General features: G+C 43.6%; 1 protein-coding gene across 2 annotated transcripts in view; it reads right to left on the reverse strand.

Moving 5' to 3' along the window:
- Positions 1-7,383: 7,383 nt before the first annotated feature.
- rspo2 (R-spondin 2) overlaps positions 7,384-20,000 on the reverse strand; it is a 65,697-nt gene continuing 53,080 nt past the window's right edge. For both annotated transcript variants that reach the window (XM_080426318.1, XM_080426317.1), the window contains exon 6: positions 7,384-9,018. In XM_080426318.1, coding sequence (XP_080282444.1) covers positions 8,894-9,018 — 125 coding nt within the window. In that variant the 3' untranslated portion in view covers positions 7,384-8,893. The remainder of the gene's footprint in view (positions 9,019-20,000) is intronic.

Genomic DNA, 20,000 nt, shown 5'->3' on the forward strand with positions numbered 1-20,000 from the left:
TAGCCTGAAATGTTTTCGGAAACATTCTTTAGTGTACTGTTTAGATGTAAATTGACATTGTTTACTTGTCCGCCATGTTGAATACAGCAAAAAAACAAGGACTGCGAATTGATGTGATCCAGGTGCCCGGTCTATTAATCAGAGCTCTACATCCATAGCAAGGGTCTGTTCTTCAACGTTCGGTTCTTCATAGCAGTGGTCTGCTATCAAGAGATAACAGACCACTGAATGCTATGACTGACCAATCAGAATCCAGCATTCAACCAGGCCATGTAAAAAAAAAACCTACTGTATAATAATTATACTATATAAATTATAAACTGAATTGTAAACTAATCTCAAAATGTCAATGTCACACGCTATAAATTGGTTTCGCTTGCTGTTTGTTTGGATAATTTTGTGATTAAGCAAGAATGTGTTTTCTGAAATCCCAATACTTTCAACCGCTTTACCAACATATTAGTCATCACTTTCTACAGTTAATCATTGAAACCAGAGAGAGCAGAGTGTGAACCAGAGGCACCACCGCAGGTCACACTCCACAGCAAAGGCTGGGAACCATTGACATGAGGTCACACACACCATATAGCACACGCATACACACAGATGCAAGCACATTCAATGCAAGACACATGCACGCACGCACGCACGCACGCGCACGCACGCACGCACGCGCGCGCACGCACGCGTACGCGCGCACACACACATACACACACACACACACACACACACACACACACACACACACACACACACACACACACACACACACACACACACACACACACACACACACACACACACACACACACACACACACACACACGCACAGGCACACATAGTTAGTGACGAACACACGCAAGCCTAATCAAGACTGGGAACTATTGACATGAGGTCAAGACCTCCCCTGCTGCTGGGCTGATTAAACACATTTTTGCCAACCCACACAACGCCACGCTGCCTAATAAAAAGTGCTGCGTTAAGGGCGGCTGACGGCTCCATGTTACTTGGAGGGGAGAGCATCACCGGCTCCAGCCGTCCCAGACTAGCAGAGGGGAACGGGAGAGACGGAAGTACGACGCCCTGCTGCAAAGGGCCCCAGTCTCACTCTCACCTTCGTATAGCATTGCTTGGGGGGGGGGGGGGCAATCAACCAGCCAACTTATTATCGAGATATGGTCTGTTGTGTGGGTGTATCGGTATGAATGAATATTCCCCACATACAGACCCTCCAAGTGGAGGCAAAGGTTGCCTCCGGTGCATGGCGCTGCATAATCCGCTCCTGAATGAAGGAAAGGGGGGGTAAACATTCCTGGACAATGAGACTCTCCTTTACCCCCTACTGTACGGCGCACATACCCCTCTAAAACCTGCTTACTTACCCACAATGCTGCACTCTTGGCTCAATTGCCCCGAATAGCCCCCCTGGAACCTGTTCAGTGCCACTACAGGGGTAGCACACTCAGCCCCGCTCCTAAAGGGCCACTAGTGTCAGCTATGGAGGAGATACGACCCCTCTGGGCCTTTACTGGTCACATTATATCCAACTCACCGGTCTTAATATGCTTTAATAAGACCTGCTTTGGATTAATTCTCCCTTGAAACCGGTAGTAACACGGCTACTAGGCACATATAAAAAATTCTATGAACTGAGAGGGGCTGCCAAGGAACCGGGAGGGGGAAAATAGGAATCCTTGAGGATTTGTCCTCACCAGCTGGCTCCCGAGTCCAACACAACGGCCGTGCCATGGCTCTCAGCGCACCAGTAAGGGGAATTGTTTGCTCCGCCGGTAATCACTAATGTGTTTTAGCTGCACAGTATGATTCAGCTCGGGTCATAAAGACCTCGCATGTCACATCCTGAATGGAAGGACAGATTTGCTTTGCCTCCTTCCCCTCAGGTGGACAGGGACAATGCCCGTGTGTTTTTGTTTGAGAGTCGGTGTGTAAATTTACTGCACTCCAAGAACCCTTGTTCTCCAGGATTCCGCCACGGTGCTGGTTCTGCGTTCCCTGCTAGGAAAAAACTAGGCGTTTGAGGGGACGGGGGGATTAAATAATATTGTGGGGTTAAATAAACCTAACACAACTAACGGTGCCCAAAGGAAACCCTATTCCAGGACAGTTTAGAAATGGCTGTCTGTTCTCGGCTATGGACAGCGGATATGGATCCCATGAGCTCACTCTGCACCTGACGTTATGAAGCTGGTACCAAAGAAACAGCACCAGAGCAAGTGGTGACTCATAAATATTTCCCCATTTATCATCCAACTCTGGATATTTGGAAATAATAAATAATAAAATAACGATGATATTAATATGAAGGGTGGGTGTTAAAAAGCATGAATCTCTAGAGTGAACTTGACTCCTGTCCCTTCCTGTGCAGCAGGTGAGGCACATATAATGGGGTTAGGTGACTAATGTTCATTATCTGTAGACGCTTGTGTCCAGCTGCTCCACCATGTCATTTAGACAGAGCATTAGCTATGGATTTCCATAACTGCTTAGGGTCCTCCAATCTGACATGTCGCTGCAAATGACTTTAACAGGCGATTACTTTTTATTGATATATTTATTTATGCAATAAATGTGTTAGCCAGCCACTTTTTCCCCTATGAAGCCATTTTGTGCTCAGATGAAATGGACTCTGGATACAATTTGCAATCTGGACAGAATCTGTCTTAATTTGGGAATAAAAAAATACACACATTTGTGTATGTCTCCACTTTGCACATGATTTCCATATGGTAAATTAGTTCTATGTATTAAGACTCGTTTGGCCTGTGATATAAGAGTGTGTCCCCACTCGTTGCTGTGTACATCAATGGCAAACGCTCACGCCCATTTGAATGTTAACGTTTCCAAATTTCCCTCAACTCAAAGGGCAACCATTGCCCCATTATACAGTTATTAAAACCAGCACATTATTACAACGTTTATTGTCCACGGAAATGTTATTAGCCCAGCCGATGTCATTACTTCCACTTCTGCCATCTACATTTGACCAAAATGTGTCACTTTGCCCAGTGGCAGTCCGGGCAAATTTGGTGCTACCATTATACAAACTCATTACAACATAAACTTAATTTAACGACAGGAGGCTAAATGACTAATCCTTCCCAATCAGTTTGTCCCAATTAAGTTACTTGCCCTGCTGAATCCAATCCATGGGAAGCAGGCAGTTAATTTACTGCTCTTAAAAAACAAAAAAGTCAATTGAGAAACTATACAGCTAATTCGGAACTCTGCTGCTAGACTTTTAATGACAATAAGCAAGAGAGAGAATGATTATTACTCTTGTTTTAGCTACACCGCACTGGCTCCCTGTATCTTTTAGAATTGATGTTAAAGTCTCTCTGCTTGTATGCAAAGCTCTTAATGGTTTGGCACCTTCTTACATCACTGATTCCCTGTTGTTTTATTTTCCCTCACACAGTAAAATCCTCAGTGCTAGTTTACCCATTTGCATTAAGACATTGTAACCAAATGGACCCATAAGGGTCCATTTGGTTACATTTGTACACTCCCGGAGTAAATTAACAGACTTCACGGTGCGTAAGCCCTAAGGCCCTCAACATGTCTTTTAAACATTCCAAAAGTTTCCCAAAATAAAAGTGAGAAAGCATGCCTTCACCCTCTATAAACACGAAATGGTGCAACACTGTATCACTCTATCGGCTTGTGAACATTTTTAAATGGCAACTGAAATCAATCATAACTTTTTAATCTAGCTCATAATTAGAAACACTCTTTTTAGTATTTGTAATTATTGATATTATCCATTCTTTTAAAATTATTATTTATAATGGTTTTCATCCTTTTGATAAAAAACAACAACAATAAATAGATAGAAATAGATTCACAGGGGTGATAATGAAACATAATATTGTTATAATAGTCACCCCGGCTTCACCCATACTCGTATATACACGTAAGCATCTATTTTTAGCAAATATGTAAAAAGAAAATCCTCATTGTTAATGTATCCATTTTTAACTCAGACAGTGAACGCATGAAAGCAAATGGACCCATTGTACACTCTCAGAATAAAAATGAAGGATTTTACTGTGTAGCCTAAGTAAAGACTGGGAAAAACAGCCTTTTGTTTTAGTGCCCCAACCACTTGGAATGACCTACAGTTTAAATTAAAGATCTGTTCTCCCATAACATACGGCCAATTTAAATCTTTGATTGCAGACCGACCCACAAATGTCTGCAACTGCTTTTAAACTTGTGTTGTATCACACGTTAGGGGAACGTTTCTGTTTTGTTGTTGTGTTATCATTGGGACCACATTACGCCTGTACTTGCGTCATTGCACTGGATCCCTGTGAAGTTTAGAATAGATATTAAAGTTCTTTTACTTGTTTTTAAAGCCTTGAATGGCCTAGCACCTTGCTATCTGTCAGATTGCCTAGAGAAGTATGTCCCAGGCCGCCCCCTCAGGTCACTCGGTGCCGGACTGTTGACGGAGCTGTCAACAAATGGCAAGAGACATGGGGAGGCTGCCTTTGGTATCTATGCACCAAAGATTTGGAACCTACTCCCCCTGCATATCCGACAGGCAACCTCGGTTGACGGTTTTAAGAGGCAGCTAAAAACCCATTTCTATGATCTTGCTTTTAACTGATCTCCTTTTAATCTGTCCCCCCACTTTTTCACTGTTTTGTATTTTTCTCTTGTCTAGATTTTAACTTATTGTTTTGTTTAACTTGTGTTTTTTAACCTGAATGTAAAGCACTTTGAACTGCATTTATGTCTGAAAGGTGCTCTATAAATAAAGATTATTATTTATATTATTGATGTGAATATTGATGTGAAAATGAAATTGTACTGTGAGGTATCTCGACGACACTGCAAATGAGGGCAACCTCAATGTCTTTTTGAGAATACATAAAGGTTTGAATGAAAATTACCGGTCACCTGTCATACTTATGCCCCTTGATTGTAAGGGCCAAAGTTTTGGACAAGACCCACCATGAATGCATTAACAGAACAGCACATGACAAACAACAGAGGGTCTCTCTATCCAATGTACAGCCTGGCTCTCAAGGCCTTTGCCTTTATTACATTACCTGTAAGGATAGGATACATACAGTGCTTATGCACCATAACATCCTGCTTTTAAAGCATAGATGGATATCAGTGATCTATACTGTTTAGAGCCCACTGAGCCATTTCCTGTCAGTGGTTTCACTTGTTGGTCCTTTGAAGCAGGATTTAATAATAGGACCCAACAGAACTAATGAAAATGCTCTCTGTCAGATTAAAAGGGAGCTTCAGTCTCAGCCACCTAACCACATAGTACGGTACAGACGTAAAACACTCACACAACAAAAATGCACGCGTGTGCACACAGACACGCATGCACACAAACACACGCATGCGCGCGCATACACAATATCCTTTAAAGCTACCTCAGACTTTACAGAAGTGGTTTACAGAAGTCGGGAACAGGGACGACCATTCTTTCAGATGTTTGTGAGAGCGCCGATCCTCTGGTTCTGCGACACAACACTCAAACCGCCGTCGACGTCCAGCCCTTCCTCACAAACACAATTAGGGGTCACAGGGGTCGCCACAACTGCCGTGCTGGTATCAGGGGGAACAAAGCTGAGGGGAAAACAAGAGATCCATTCACTGTAAATGTGCAAACAGAAATCCTCGGAGGTGCCTTTATTTCTTTCCACTGCAGACGTCGTAATGTGCGTTTTAGTGGTGCTGGTGGTCTTCTGCTTAATGAATCCACTTCAGTGCAGTTCCTCTCCTTAAGCCTTTAGGTTTAATCCCCCCAGTCTGGAGCAGTGACAGTCTGGCCCAGGGGATGACATCTGTGAATCGTTCATTAACTTGTAACTAGCAGCAGATGTCTTCTTAACACAACTCACTACATTTACTCTTTATTTCATTCAGTGCAACAGTGCTTTTTTTCCTTTGTTTCATTCACTGGCTGGGTGGCTGGCTGGCAGGCTGGCTGGCTGCACCCAGCGGCTTGTCAACATTACTTGCGCATTATATCGTTATTTGCAGGGAATATTTGATTTAATGTCAACGATGAGATCCGACTGTGATTTGGCTGCAGCGTTGCGCTGTGAATATGATTATATGTTGGTGTAAGTGAGTAAACGTTCCAGTGAAATAGACTAAGGGACCAGTGTGAACACCTGTGAAAGATGTTCAGATACCCGGGCAAGCCTGCGGAGAGTCTGGCTTGATGTTGGTTGTGTGCCGGTGTCGCACACCAAAAAAATGGCAGATCTACAAGCTCACAATGTGTTGCTGCGCAAGTAGTATAGGCAGCAAAGTGAGTGGGATATCTCAACACTGATCAGCCTCCCTATGGAAATATCATGTGTGACTTCAGAGGGTTAGCAGGGGCAGGAAGCCTGTGGTCTGTGTCTCTCAGAATGATATATATGACACAACATGATTCATTTGCTACTGTGCGTCCATAAGCTGTCTGGCAGATTTGGCCTCACATTTTTTAACGGGCAATGATTATACAGTATGGATCTCTGGCTTAATTGGCCGTGACGTGCACTAAAACATTTTGTCTTTGGCATATACCAGGCAGCATTAGTCTGAAGGGGACTTTTATATATCTTCACGCAATGTTCCGAGGGCCATGAAAATGACTGAGAGTGTGACGTGTTTCTCATAAAGAGGTGGATGAATGGCTGTGTGTGTGACGGAAGACAGTCCCACAGCCAAGTACGTCAGTCAGTGCATTACATGATGAGGTTGGAAAGCTACGGGCCACCAATGACATCCTTGCCAGGCACCATCGACGAGGACACGTCATACCGTCTTACAAGCCCTCAACGCTGTCGTCATGCTGTTAAAGGCCCAATTGACCAAATCCAATCCTTTGGCTTGGAGTTAGCACTTGTGTCTCACGCGGTGCGACATGATTGATTTCACAAATGTTTCAAGTCGCATAAGTGTATTAATTAATAGTGGAGTGAGATGAGAGTAATGGGAGCGGAGAGTAGGGATGCAAATTATCGATTAATTCATTGATTGATAGTTGATAACCTTATCGATCGATTAATTGATTAATCGATAAGCAGCGTTTTTAGGACCAAAAGGAAAATTCTTGTTCGAAACCGAAAATGAGTGCATAAACATAATTGCCTTGATGTATATAACATTAACGAGTGTCAACGAGCATCAGCTGGACACAGACACACACACCTCCCCTTTGCAGTGCTCTATGGAGTCTGTCTCATTTCTCCCCAAAAGCCCTTGAATATGATGGACTATGATTAAGGATTACTGTGATTATGGTAAGCTCACATTTGATATCACACACACCATACCTGTAACTTTCACTAGTTCCAAAGAACCAGTGCAGTAGCCTACAGACAATACTGAACAGCTTAATCACAGAGTCACATGAAATGTATTTTAATAAAACACAATGTACACATATGCAGTCCTATGACCATATATTTGCTGGATCCTGAAATATTAAATCTAGAATATGTCAAACGATGCATACTTTTTTTTCTTTTTATCCTCAAAGCATTTAAATCAGTAGATGAGGTCAAATGGATGTGATACGACACTTTGCTCGACATACCAGACAGAAAACCTTTCTCCACTTTTTAAAGATAATGTGTATTGGTATAAGGATTTTAAAGAATATTTCAGCACATAAGAGTAACAACAGTATGAGGCAAAAAAATCTCACTGAACACAAAAGTACAAAATAGAATTAATAAATAAATCAAATATATACCATATAAATGTAATAGCTAGGTGGTGGCTATGTTTATTATTTAGTTTTTAATCTGTTTAATTCTGTAGCTTGGTATTACAACCTTTTTCATCTCTAAAACATTTACAACTGTGAACGTCTCAATACTGAAAATACAGTAATAGGTTTTTTCATAATTAGATAAACTCACCCACTATGTACACATGAGTTCGTTGCCATGCTAGTCAAACAACTACATTTCTTCTTCTTTTTTTATCCACACTATACAGTTAGAGCATAAAGCGGTCTGAACGTAAACAGTTTGTGCTGAGAATAAAATACTTTGCAACTATGCATGGTATTTCTTAACATTACTCTCAAAAATGTACATAACATAAAGGCCATACGTGGGACACTCTGTCTCCGTCAGATGGAGCGTTAAGGGTAGCTTTGACATAAATACAGAAAAAAAAGTCTCTTTTTAGTTCAAGATGTCAGTTACATGTCCATCAGCGTCATTTGCTTAAGCCAAACTTCTTCTTGTCTTCGTGCCCCTTCCTCTTCTACTTCTTCTTCTCCCTCACTCCCTCATCCCTCCTTTCTTCTCCTCTGTCAGGGTCCTCCCTTCCCCCAGAAGGCTTGCCCCACTCCCTTTACTATACCTCTAATAACAATGTCCACTTCACTCTCCTGCTCTCTGAACTCCTCAGTCTGTGGTGCCCCCTCTGGTTTTCCATCAACTCGGATGGTTAATGACATGTGCACGAAGGGAAACAAGTCTTCTACGAGTTCTACGCTGTGTAAGGGGCACGGGCGGGGGCAAAGGGGGGGGGGGGGGCGTTGCTGAGGTCGACTGGTCGCCGTTACGTTGGGAGTGGTGGTGGCGTTGCTGAGGTCGACTGGTCGCCGTTACGTTGGGAGTGGTGGGGTTGGGTTGTTGGGGGAGCAGCGGGAGGCAGCGACACCGAGCGTTATGTTTAGCATCGATACTGCGACTGTACTGTACGTTAGCGCCATGGTGTGACAGGTTGAGTTGTGTTTGAACCAGAGTTGGTAGTTGGGGGGGGGGGTGGGGGGGTGTTGGTTGGATGGATGGGTGGGTGGGTGGGACGGGAGTCGTTTGTCAGGGTGTTTGTGGAGCAGCAGCTAGCAGCTTTGCGTCGGTTCCCTGTTTCCGCGGGGGAGCCTCAGTCCTCATTGGCTGATGGTGCGCACGGAAGCCAGGTGGTCGCTGTGTTGGTTCTGAGCCCGAAACCGGAGCCTCTGCTTGTTGTTCTTCTTCTTTGGTTCTTTGGATCGATGCTTGCCTCCTGATCCTCCTGGAAAAAGAGGGAAAACGTGTTTTATTATTCTGATGATTTGCTGCTCATGTCAATGCTTCATTAGTTTGTTTTGCGTCGATACAATGATTCGTTGAGCCAATATCTCTACGCCCCCCCCCCCAACCCATGTACTTTTATTCAACCCAGCATTTTCACTGTCACTGCTGGGGAATACAGTGGGGAGAGATGTATGGTAAGTTGCATAAGTCTTTCCAAGCTGGAAAGGTCCTCCAGCCCAGGGTTAATGCATCCCAGGTTTCACTGGGGCAGGCAAGGCATGCTGGGGAACCAATAAGAAGTACTCAGATTTTTTACCTAAGTAAAAGTAGCAATACCACAATGTAGAAATACTCCTGTATTTAACATTTTACTTGAGTAAACGTACAATGTGTTGTGAGCTTAAGAATAGAATAGGGCTTAGGTTATTAATGTATGTTTTGCATTAATAATTAGATAATAATGTAAATCTGTAGTAGAGTTTTCAAATAATTGTAGTCAAGTAAAAAGTATAATATTTGCCTCTGAGATGTAGTGGAGTAGAAGTAAAAGTATTGAAAATCAGAAATACTCAGTAAAGTAAAAAACTAAAAAAGTACTTAAGTATACAGCATTTGAGTACATGTACTTAGTTACTTTCACTGTGGGGAACCAACTTCCTGTGCTCATGGAACCTTGTGTGGTGGAGGTTCTTGTACGGAGAGCTATCTATGAGTATGACAGACTGGCTACTGAACCACAGGACAGCCATCTGGCTGCCAAAGGCCACAAATAAGATAAGGAGACGTGTGAATATGAGATGTGTGTGCATGAGGGCGAGTGAGTGTGAGGGAATTTAAGGGAAAAGAAAATTTGATGCGGGGGAAAAGTGAAGTAAGGCTTGGATGATTAGATAGTATCTGGACCCTGATCTGGAACACAAAGAAACAAGCCATGTCATGGTTCACTGAGGGGGGAAACACAGCGAAATGCTACAAAAACATTTTGTTTCAAGCAGGGGCTTTATTAGTTTGATGCTATTATTGCACATGCTCGACCTATTTCTGTAAGGAAAGTGATGTGTTTAATATGTGGCATTATCTCTAATTGCCTCTCTAATTGGGCTGGCTAAATAGGGACACTTTGAACACCTCCAAACAAGACATAGAACTGTACTTTGAGGGCAGCAAGTGTTAATGTTTATCGAATTATCGTACTTAACGGACGAAAGATGTAAGCCTAATGAAAAGGGAAAATTCAGCACATGAACACAGGCTTTTATTGCATTTTGTATCATTATTTTATTATCGGTATATATGTGCGCCCTATCCAGTTGAAGTGGTTCTCCAATTCAAGATTCAAGATTCAAGATTTGTATTTGTTACATCTGATTCACAAGTACATGAGAGTGTAATTCTTTGGTTTTTGGTCCGTGTGGCAACAATAACAAAAATTTAAGTAAGTAATAGTGAAATGTATACAGTATTAACAAATAGGAAAAGAGTCCAGTAAAGGGGAAGTAGGACGTAATATGTGTATGCATATTATGGCTGTCATGGGTGATAATGAGTTAGTCCAGGGGTTTCCAAACCTTTGCTTGACAAGGACCATCCAAATAGCCAGAGCCTCTGGCTACGGCCCCCCTATTGCAAAATGTTTTTAGAAATAGATCTGCTGTTTTCGTAAATTTTTGAAACAAAAACGAACTTTTGCAATGTGCAACTTTTTATAATAATGACATGCCCAAAATAGGGAAGCCAGGTTGAAAGTGGTTAAACAGGCACAATAATCTAATGAACTTAATCTGATTTTAAATTACATTTTTTTTATATATTTTATGATTATTTTGTTTGTCTCTCCTCCCAATTGCCCATGCACCCCCCAGCCCACCCACGCCTGGCGGCCACAATCTTGCATATTGTTGGTGGAATATTGCGAACACACCCAGATCAGCAACACCACGCCGATGGTTTAGGCTCACAATACTTGAGAATCTTGGCACTCAAAAGGATGTTAGTGCCTGCATGAAACTCCGAGCCACTAACTACTGGGTAGTTATTGGCCAAATAGAGGCCATAGATTCTAATAACGATGTGGCTTCCCCATCCAATCTTGGTGTGTCCACAATTTACAATTTAAGCATTTAGCAGAAGCAGACACTTTGGAGCGAGTGCAAGATCGGAGGAAGTGGCAAGAACCCTAACAAACAACTAAATGGTCAAGCAAATAGAGTGCCAAGAAATCAATTAAAGTGCTACAAAGTAACTAGGATACCAGGTAAACATCAAACCTAACACTTGTCTAAACAGCATAATTCACCCAGCAACATAATTCACTCCTACGCTGAATTAGTTTTGTCATGCACTGAGATTGTGATTGGTCTAATTTTATGGCGACATTCAGACACACTGTACATAATTATAAAGTAGCAGCCTTTAGGGTTGTTGGGGTATTTGTCACTGTACATTTGCACATGATGTGAAATTTGTCCGCTGCATTTACCCATCCTAAATATTAGGAGCAGTGGGCACTACTAGCCACTTGATGAAAATAGTAGATCTACAACAACGTGTTGTGAGCTTGTAGATTGGCTATTTTTGGCAAAGAGATATGGTGTAGATGGAAAAAAGCGGTCCAAGTACAGTTGTAACTCAGGTAATTTTTTTTTAAGAATAGCGCGTTTAAGTGGTTAATAGAGTGCCCAAGAAGCAGTGTCTTGCTCAGGGACCGGGCGGCATACCAGCAACCTTCTGATTGCCAGACGGTCTTTGGCCACACTGTATAAAGCCAGGCCCAGCTACACTAGTATCTGAAGAACTCACTGTCAAATGCATTTGAATAATATTATCTGCTTCAAAAGACATGAAAGAGAAAACAATTTATGGCGCTGTTAATTGAAACTACAAACAAACATCAAACCTTCTCTCCTTTTCAGAGCCATTTCCTGCTATTAATTTAATCTTGCTCATTTCAGTCATGTTGCCACTCTAAGCCACGGCATTAATGTTAAACTCAGCAGCTTTCTCGTAAAAAAGACATCTCACATCTGTTAGATAAAAATTCCCATGCCTTCAAATTGAAAAACATTAACAGAACACTTGTTATGCTTGTTTAGTAAATGTCTCTTTAGATTTTTTGGGTGAGTTAGAGTATGATTACGGCTGCTATTACAAACACAAGGCTCAAAGGCATTTGGCCTATAGGTTTCTTTTCCTAATTGCTATTTAAAGAGGTCATTTTCATTCAAAACAGTGTTGCTATGTGCTACATAAACATGGCCTTCAATGCAACCAGCTCAACATGAATTACGTTTGACGGCAATAAAGTGCATGGTACAGTATTAAACTCCCACTGTAACAAGGCAAAGCCCACATGGGCCATTCCTGGGACCCAAGGCTACATTTACACTGAAAAAAGGCAGCATTTACGGCAATTGCGTGAAGCACAAATAAATACGTGAGAGTTGAGTTAAAAGCCTACTGTAGCTTTCCTGGCTAGTTCAGGGCCGGGCAGGAGATCTGTAATCCAAACCGCTTTACGAACTCTGTAACACCACTTACAACACGTACAAGATTGCAGTGGCAATGCCCCTCGGTTTCATACCTAAGCGACAGGAAAAGAAACAAATTCAACAGCTTTGGTTTAAGACTGAGCTGTTGAGTTTGGGATCTGGCAGTTAGGGTCGTTTTTTTTTATTGGCGTACTAATATCCGCTTAAAGACATTGTCCTATTTACAATCCGGCAAGCCGAAAAATTCTGTGGTGATAGAACTGCAAGACAAAACCTGGGCCAACGATTGAATCGGTTCAAAAAAGTCTCTTGCAAAGCCTTGGGACCAATATTTCATAACCCCAAGTTCTCTGAGCTGACAGCTAGAGGGCAACCAACACCAAGGCTCCAACACTTCTTCCCTTCGTATCTGATACAATGCAAGTGAGATGGAGAGTATCATATCAAGGACTTTCCTTTAGGGCACAATGCTCTCTGAACACCGAGCTTTCATCATCTCATATTTACAACCGATGTAATCACTTAAACTGATTACCAGGGTTCACAGAAGAAACTGTTTAATTTATCCGGAAAGAAATGGTTGCTTTCAAAAATCAGGAACAAATTCATAAATCTCAGAGCACGTAAAGATAATTTTGTCTTGGAAGGCACAGCATGTCTGAAATCATTTTCTGTCTTCTTTCAAAGTCATAACTGGCACTGTAAGAATTAGGTTGGGCTGCCAAAGACAGAGTAGGTCTTTTATCGCAGATATGCAATGTTTTTCAATTTGGCTGGATTTAGTGTCACTTCAGCAAACCTTAATTTCACAATGTTTGGTTTCCCTTTGTAGATAAAAATCTTCTTCTGCCAGCAAGACATTTGTGTCTGGGTTTGCGTTGAAAGTAAGTAAAACAAATAAACAATAATCGCATAAGCAATCAAAATGTTTGGAATTTCTGAATCAGAAGCAGACAATGTGGGATGGTTGTTTACGAAGATGACCTATGCACCATTCCTTTATGTGTGTGTGTGTGTGTGTGTGTGTGTGTGTGTGTGTGTGTGTGTGTGTGTGTGTGTGTGTGTGTGTGTGTGTGTGTGTGTGTGTGTGTGTGTGCGTGCGTGCGCACGCGCGAGCGCGCATGTGCGTGCGTGCGTGCGTGTGTGCGTGCACGTGCATTCGTGTGTGCTTTGCGTGTGCCCCACATCGACCCATCCATAAGCATACTGTAAGCTTTCATATCAACTATGTGTCTGTGGGAAATACTTCCTGTACCTTCTAGTGTCACTTGCAATCGTATCAGCTGCCAACGCACCTGGCAAAGGAAGATTAACCTTCCCTACGTTGTACTGGGGTGGAAGTTCCACGCTGACCTTTCACGACCGGACATTCCAGAACCAGTGCGACTGGGATCCACCACTTTTTCATTTTGTAGTCGTCTTTTCATCTAAACCTCACCACCCTATCCCACCCCATCACTCACTGTCCTTCTATATACCCTTCTGTACCCCTCGGCTGATATTTGAGGCCTTCAGCGATAATGACTGCATGCAGCTGGATATCCAGCTAAGAGATAAGTCTTATTCGATGTATCATATTATTAAATGCTCCAGCGTACATATGTCTTTGTGGAAAGTCAATGCGACTGACGTGTACATCTAACTGATGGGCTAACAGATAATCAATCAAATCTATATCCAGGGGGGAAGGAAGCCAAAGCCAAAACTCCCCTCGTCTGTTTCAAACATAATATCTTTGTTTTGGAAAAGGAGACCCTAGCTGAAGTATGCCCCCCCACACTGCCCAGCAGAAAAGAAAAGGCAGATTATTTTGTGATTGGAATGGCCTGCTGCTATTTCTGGGGTGTATGTGTACATGCAAACCTATAATCACAGAGGCCATGACCTAATAAAAAGAGCAATGCACAGACTACTGGCATAGCCAAGTGATTTCATTCAACTGCCCCCGGCGGCAGTGCAGGAATCGAAGGCCTAATCTTATCTCCATTGCTTGTGGTTTGAAGAAAGATCGATGGCTGACCTCGAGAAGGCATTAAGACATACGGTAAATGGGCTGCCGATGCTCCTGACAAAAACCTCTCCACCTCTCTCTATCCCTCCTTTGGACTCTGACAAGAATCTCATAAGAAGGGGGAAGGGGACAATCAAAACAATTCTGAAGATGATTCTGATGGACTTAGTATGGTAAAGCTGGAATTTTTCAGTGGCTCGTCTTTTTCATAAACAGGCCAAAGCAGAGGCCATTATTTGCGAGGGAAGGAGAGAACTACTGGCGCCAGTGAGATTTGATTTCAGTGGCAGAAATTGGATTAGCAGCCATTAAGGGCCTCCTCACACATACATTTATAATGCCGTGAAGGGGAACGGATCTGTAGCCAGCCAGCGCTCTCCTCACTCACTCAAGCACACACACGCACACGCACACGCGCGCGCACACACACACACACACACACACACACACACACACACACACACACACACACACACACACACACACACACACACACACACACACACACACACACACACACACACACACTCTTCGGTCTGGAAACTCCTTTGACACTGTCCTACTGCTGTTTAATTTAGTTGTGTGTTTTATTTCAGAAGTTGTTTAGACAGGCAGGAGTCAGTACCCAAAGTGACCCATGGTTCATACAGATGGAGGCGTTGGCAACATGAATGCACAGCCTGCATTACTAAAACCAAATGTATAATTCATTGTACGATCGCGTCGCATAACATTGTATCACAAAGTATGGATTCGACCAGTGATTCTCAACGCTTTTCCAACAAAGGACCCCCAGTTATATGCATTAGGCCAGTTAGTTTAGTTTTAATCTCTAGGTCTCCAATCTACACAGTGAAATCCTCAGTGTTAAATACATTTGGAACCAAATGGACAGGTCTATTTGGTTCCCTTTCTACACTTTTAGAGTTACAGAAAGGTCCATTTAGTTCCTAAATATCAATCACTTATTGTAGCTGGGTGCCCCCTGGAACCCCGTCAAGGACCCCTGGGGGGCCCCAGACCCCACATTGAGAATCAGTGGATTAGACTTAACACCATCAATGCGGGTTGTATGCCGTTGCTCTCATTCCACATTATGCTGGAAAATGCATGGTGACTTGTCATTCTCTAATTTCTATTTTTTCTTCAGCTGTCTTCATACCGTTAAATCAAGTTAACAAAACTGTAGCAAAACTCAACAAGTGTTGAGTTAGAACAGAAAATAAATCAAAGATGAGGATGGTGATGAAATGGAAATGACGAAGATTTAACTGAGAGACGGGGAATTTTTCTAAAGGAAAAAATGCTGGGAAATAATGGAAGAGATTTATTATGTCTGAAAATGTGGGCCATTACGTACAAAGGACAATCTTTTTATAAGAAGTTCATTTTGCCATCCAGCTGACAAGAAACTGCACAGTGTCATTTAGCTCTAACAAGATTACTCTGGATCATACCTTCTGCACTCTCTCTCTCTCACTCACTCTCTCTCTCTCTCTCTCTTTCCCCCATGCTCTGCTCACATTCACAGAGCTGCTTAGTAAGAATGATTTAAAACATATGCATTCCGGTTTAAAAAGCTAATGTCGGGATTAGGTGGGTCATTATTTTCTCATCTATGGCCCGGTGGAGGATCTGCACCGAGATTAAAAAGCAGGTTAGCTCACCGCTTTACTCTTTGAAGCTCTCTTTCGCTGACAATAAGTAGAGGTGAAAACCCAACTCGGAGATTAGCGTCTTTAAGCGAAGAAGCCCCGGTGAAGCATGCATGAATGACACAGTGATTAATATGCCCAATGGACGACGCGGACAGCGTGTTTTTCCCCCTCTGGAGACAGTCACACCAGACGGTGCCCACAACCTGTCCAGGAGAGATGAGGGAATAGTACAGTACAGACCATGAAACCCTACACTTAACTTCTGGGTTCAAGTCTATCAATCTTGCCAGAGAGTTAAGAGTCTGCTGTGCAATCAATGAGCGAGCCTCCACCAACCATCTCATTTGAAAAAGAAAGACTGACTCTAGATTGGTACTGCAGCTGCAGAGACCTTAATAAACATCAGCCCTCTTATCTCCTCGCCAGCCCTGAGATACTTTGCTGTTATGAGTACACTAATGAGAGGTTCTGTACCTTACCTGTAAATATTTAGCCAAGAGTCTGACTCCTAAATCACTACATTGTTACTACTACAATACTAGCACACAGTAAAATCCTCAGTGGTAATTTAACTCTGAGAGTGTAAAAAAAACAAACACTAAATTGGACCCTGACATGTAACCATACAGGTCCATTTAGCTCCCTTTATAGTATGCAAGAAAGCCCAGAAGGGACTAATTTAGGAATCAAAACAACAACTGCCAGGCGAGTCACACATTACCAACTATTTTTTATCTAATTTAGATCCAGAACCTCCCTCCACCACACTGGCTTCACTTAACCAACCGATGGTGTCACCGGGGTGAGCATCAGCAGGCCAGGCGGTGAACAGGCGCGATGACTGGCCCGCTGTGTCTGATGCGCCTGGAAACCACAGGGCCCACAGAGAGCCGGCACAACCTCATCTGCGGTCTGCTATCTCCCGACTGACTCACCCCACACATCTGGGCCTAAATATATGGAGCTCTCCTGCCCCACGGGCACGGGGGTAAATGAGGGATAATTAGCCTCAGTTGACTTTAATGAATGGCTTAATGTTGTGTTTTGTTTCTGATGAGCGAAATGTAAAGCTCTGCATTTATCAAAGGGGACCGCGCACCAATGTTTCTGGAGGCCGGCCGCCTGTGTTGGCCGCCTGTGTTTGTTTTCTGTCCTCGCTGCACATATCGCCGGCAGATACTCTGAGGAGTGGTGCAAAATTGGACCAGGGTTCCAATTAGAAGATCAAGAAGAGAACACAGGGATGTAACAAATTCATCATTATAGCGAGGGAAGTTATTACAGATGTCAGCTGGGTTTTCGGTTTCGCTCAAACAGAGGAGATGCGCCACAGCACAACACAAGCTTTCATTTTGGTATCTTGAATATCAAAATTAGATCTCATTCGAGAAAAAAACAAAAAAGAAGCTTTGATGGATTTTTATACTTCCCGCACAACGTGATCTAAATCAGGCAGCGCCTTCAGGGAGTAGCTGTGATAGCCGTTCATCTCAGTTTCAAATTGACATAGTATTCTAATAATAAAATGAATTATTTCCAAAGACACACAACAATCTGTTGCCAATATAGTGTATATTTTTCTCTCAGGCCATTCTGGTGCAACTGTACCGTAGCGCTCCCTTTGTCTAGACTGGATCAACAGCGATGGCCTCTGTGATTCATTATCTTCACCATGCTATTAAGCAGTAAAGGCTAATGAAAATGGGAATTGGCAGTGCAGCCAAAGACAGCGAGCGTTCACATGCTCCACCTTTTCCTTTTCAAACAATCTTTGGCACCCTCTAACTCAGAAAATGAAGCGCTCCCTCACTCCAGAGGACCACATCGATCTCCCTTACGACGCATAAAAACACCACCTCACTGGGCTTAACTGTACACTTTTAAAAAAGCACGCTCACACTGAGAACGGATCATGCCAAAAAAAATAACAGAAAAATCGGATCCCGCCAAGGAGGTGACCTCTTCACACCGCTGTTAAACAGCTTGTTGGATGGAACATTTGTTTCTCATTTGGGTGAGGTGAATCTGCATTTCCAGAGCCTGCTGGTGGTGTTGACTTGGACCGGGTCTTAAGCCTGGGCCCTGGGCAGTGGGCGTCAACCCCCAACGGAGGACCCGAGCTTGGGGGATTTACCTGTCTCGATCCCCTCCTCCTGCTGAAACAATCCTGCCGCATTACGATAACCCACCCAGTTTTATACAGAGGAATAAAAAGTCTGTTAACACAGCCATGAGGGGGGCACGCAATAAGAGGTAAAACTCTTGGGACCCCCGTAACAGTATATGAAGGAGGGCCAGAGGGGGGCCGCAAGGGCTTGTACAAGCAAGCATCCAGGGTGCTGTCTGCAAGGCCCTCTATCGCACGCACATAAACAATCTGTCTTTGCTATGAGCCACTAACATCCTATGCATAGCATGCACTGAGCCTAGCATATGCATTATAACCATGTAAGCGTGTACCAGAGTATGTATGGCATGCGAAAGCACACACGTGGAAATATTAAGACTATGTCAACAGTGTGTCCTCATTACATCATGGCTATATTGAGCGCGGCGTGTCACAGGAGGGACACAAAAAGGCGACATGGTCTGACATGGTCCGTCTGCGTGTCGTGGGGGGTAGCACCCCGCTAACACCCTCTGATCTACAGCCCTGTGTTCTCTGAGGGTCTTGGGAGGAGCGGACGGGGTGGTGGTGTTTAGGAGGAAATTGTCCAGCATGATTGGTTCTTTATATTTCATTTCTCTGCAAGGCCTTTCATCCCTCCGCTCTCTGCTGGGAAACTCTGGGAGGAAATCCCTCTCATGTCCGGACATGGAGCTGTGCGACCGTCCCAGAAAAACAGGACCAGGGCCCTAACGAGTGAGGAGCCAAGCTAAGTCAGACGGGGCTTAGCTTTTAAAGCCAGAGACAGGGGCCGTCCGGATCATGCCGCAATCCCCGTGCAATGTCTGTTGACGGGGGAATCAATCGTAGCCGGCCTTTTTCTTTTTCTTTTTTTGTGTGTCTTCGTTGATTCTGTTTTTCTAACTCAGGAATGACACTGCCGCTCGATCCCCTCAGAGGACAATACACTCATGAAGCCTAACGAACGACACATCTTTTGATAAAAATAGTTCACTACTTCACAGAGTTGGAGTTGGAGGTTTGGGGGGGAGGGGGGCCACGTTGGATGTAGTTTGCGGAGCTCCTGTTGCGCGTGGTGGGACGGGTGGGGGTGGGAGGGTATAGAGCTGAGCCAGGAAGGGCCTGATCCTCTCTAAGGCCTGCGCTTCATCAAACGCCTGTCAAACGCCGGGGGGAGACAGACAGCTGATTGGCTTTGACAGATCCCATCGCAGACATGAGACACAGGAGTCACCGCCGCTCAAACTGCGCACCGGCTCCTCTCTGGCTCTCTAACCAGGAACCACTCATCCAGTCCTGTCAATAATCCCCCCGCCCCACACCACTCACTCAAACACAAACAGAAGGCTTTACCGGCATATGGCAGACATTTTCTTGTTGTTTTTAGCTGTGTTTGATTACAGTGCAATTTCATCGGTCATTTCAGGGTCTCACCTCGACGAGGGGGGGTTTGTGTACTGCGCAGACAGCAGATACATCAATCAGAGCTGAAGCAAGGTAACAGAAGGAGAGGCAATTGAATCAAAGTGCGTCAAGGCCCAGTGGAGTTATGGTCCTGTACCTGGCCACCCATCAGCATAGAGGCTGCATTTTCAAAGAGATTTACAATGTCACTGATACGGCACCTGGCTATGGTCACGTACCACTGCATATAGCTGTTGAAGAAATCTGAAAACCTGTTTGAGTGTTTTATGA

The sequence above is a fragment of the Gymnoscopelus braueri genome, assembly GCF_963280865.1.
Source record: "Gymnoscopelus braueri genome assembly, chromosome: 4".
Taxonomy (NCBI): domain Eukaryota; kingdom Metazoa; phylum Chordata; class Actinopteri; order Myctophiformes; family Myctophidae; genus Gymnoscopelus; species Gymnoscopelus braueri.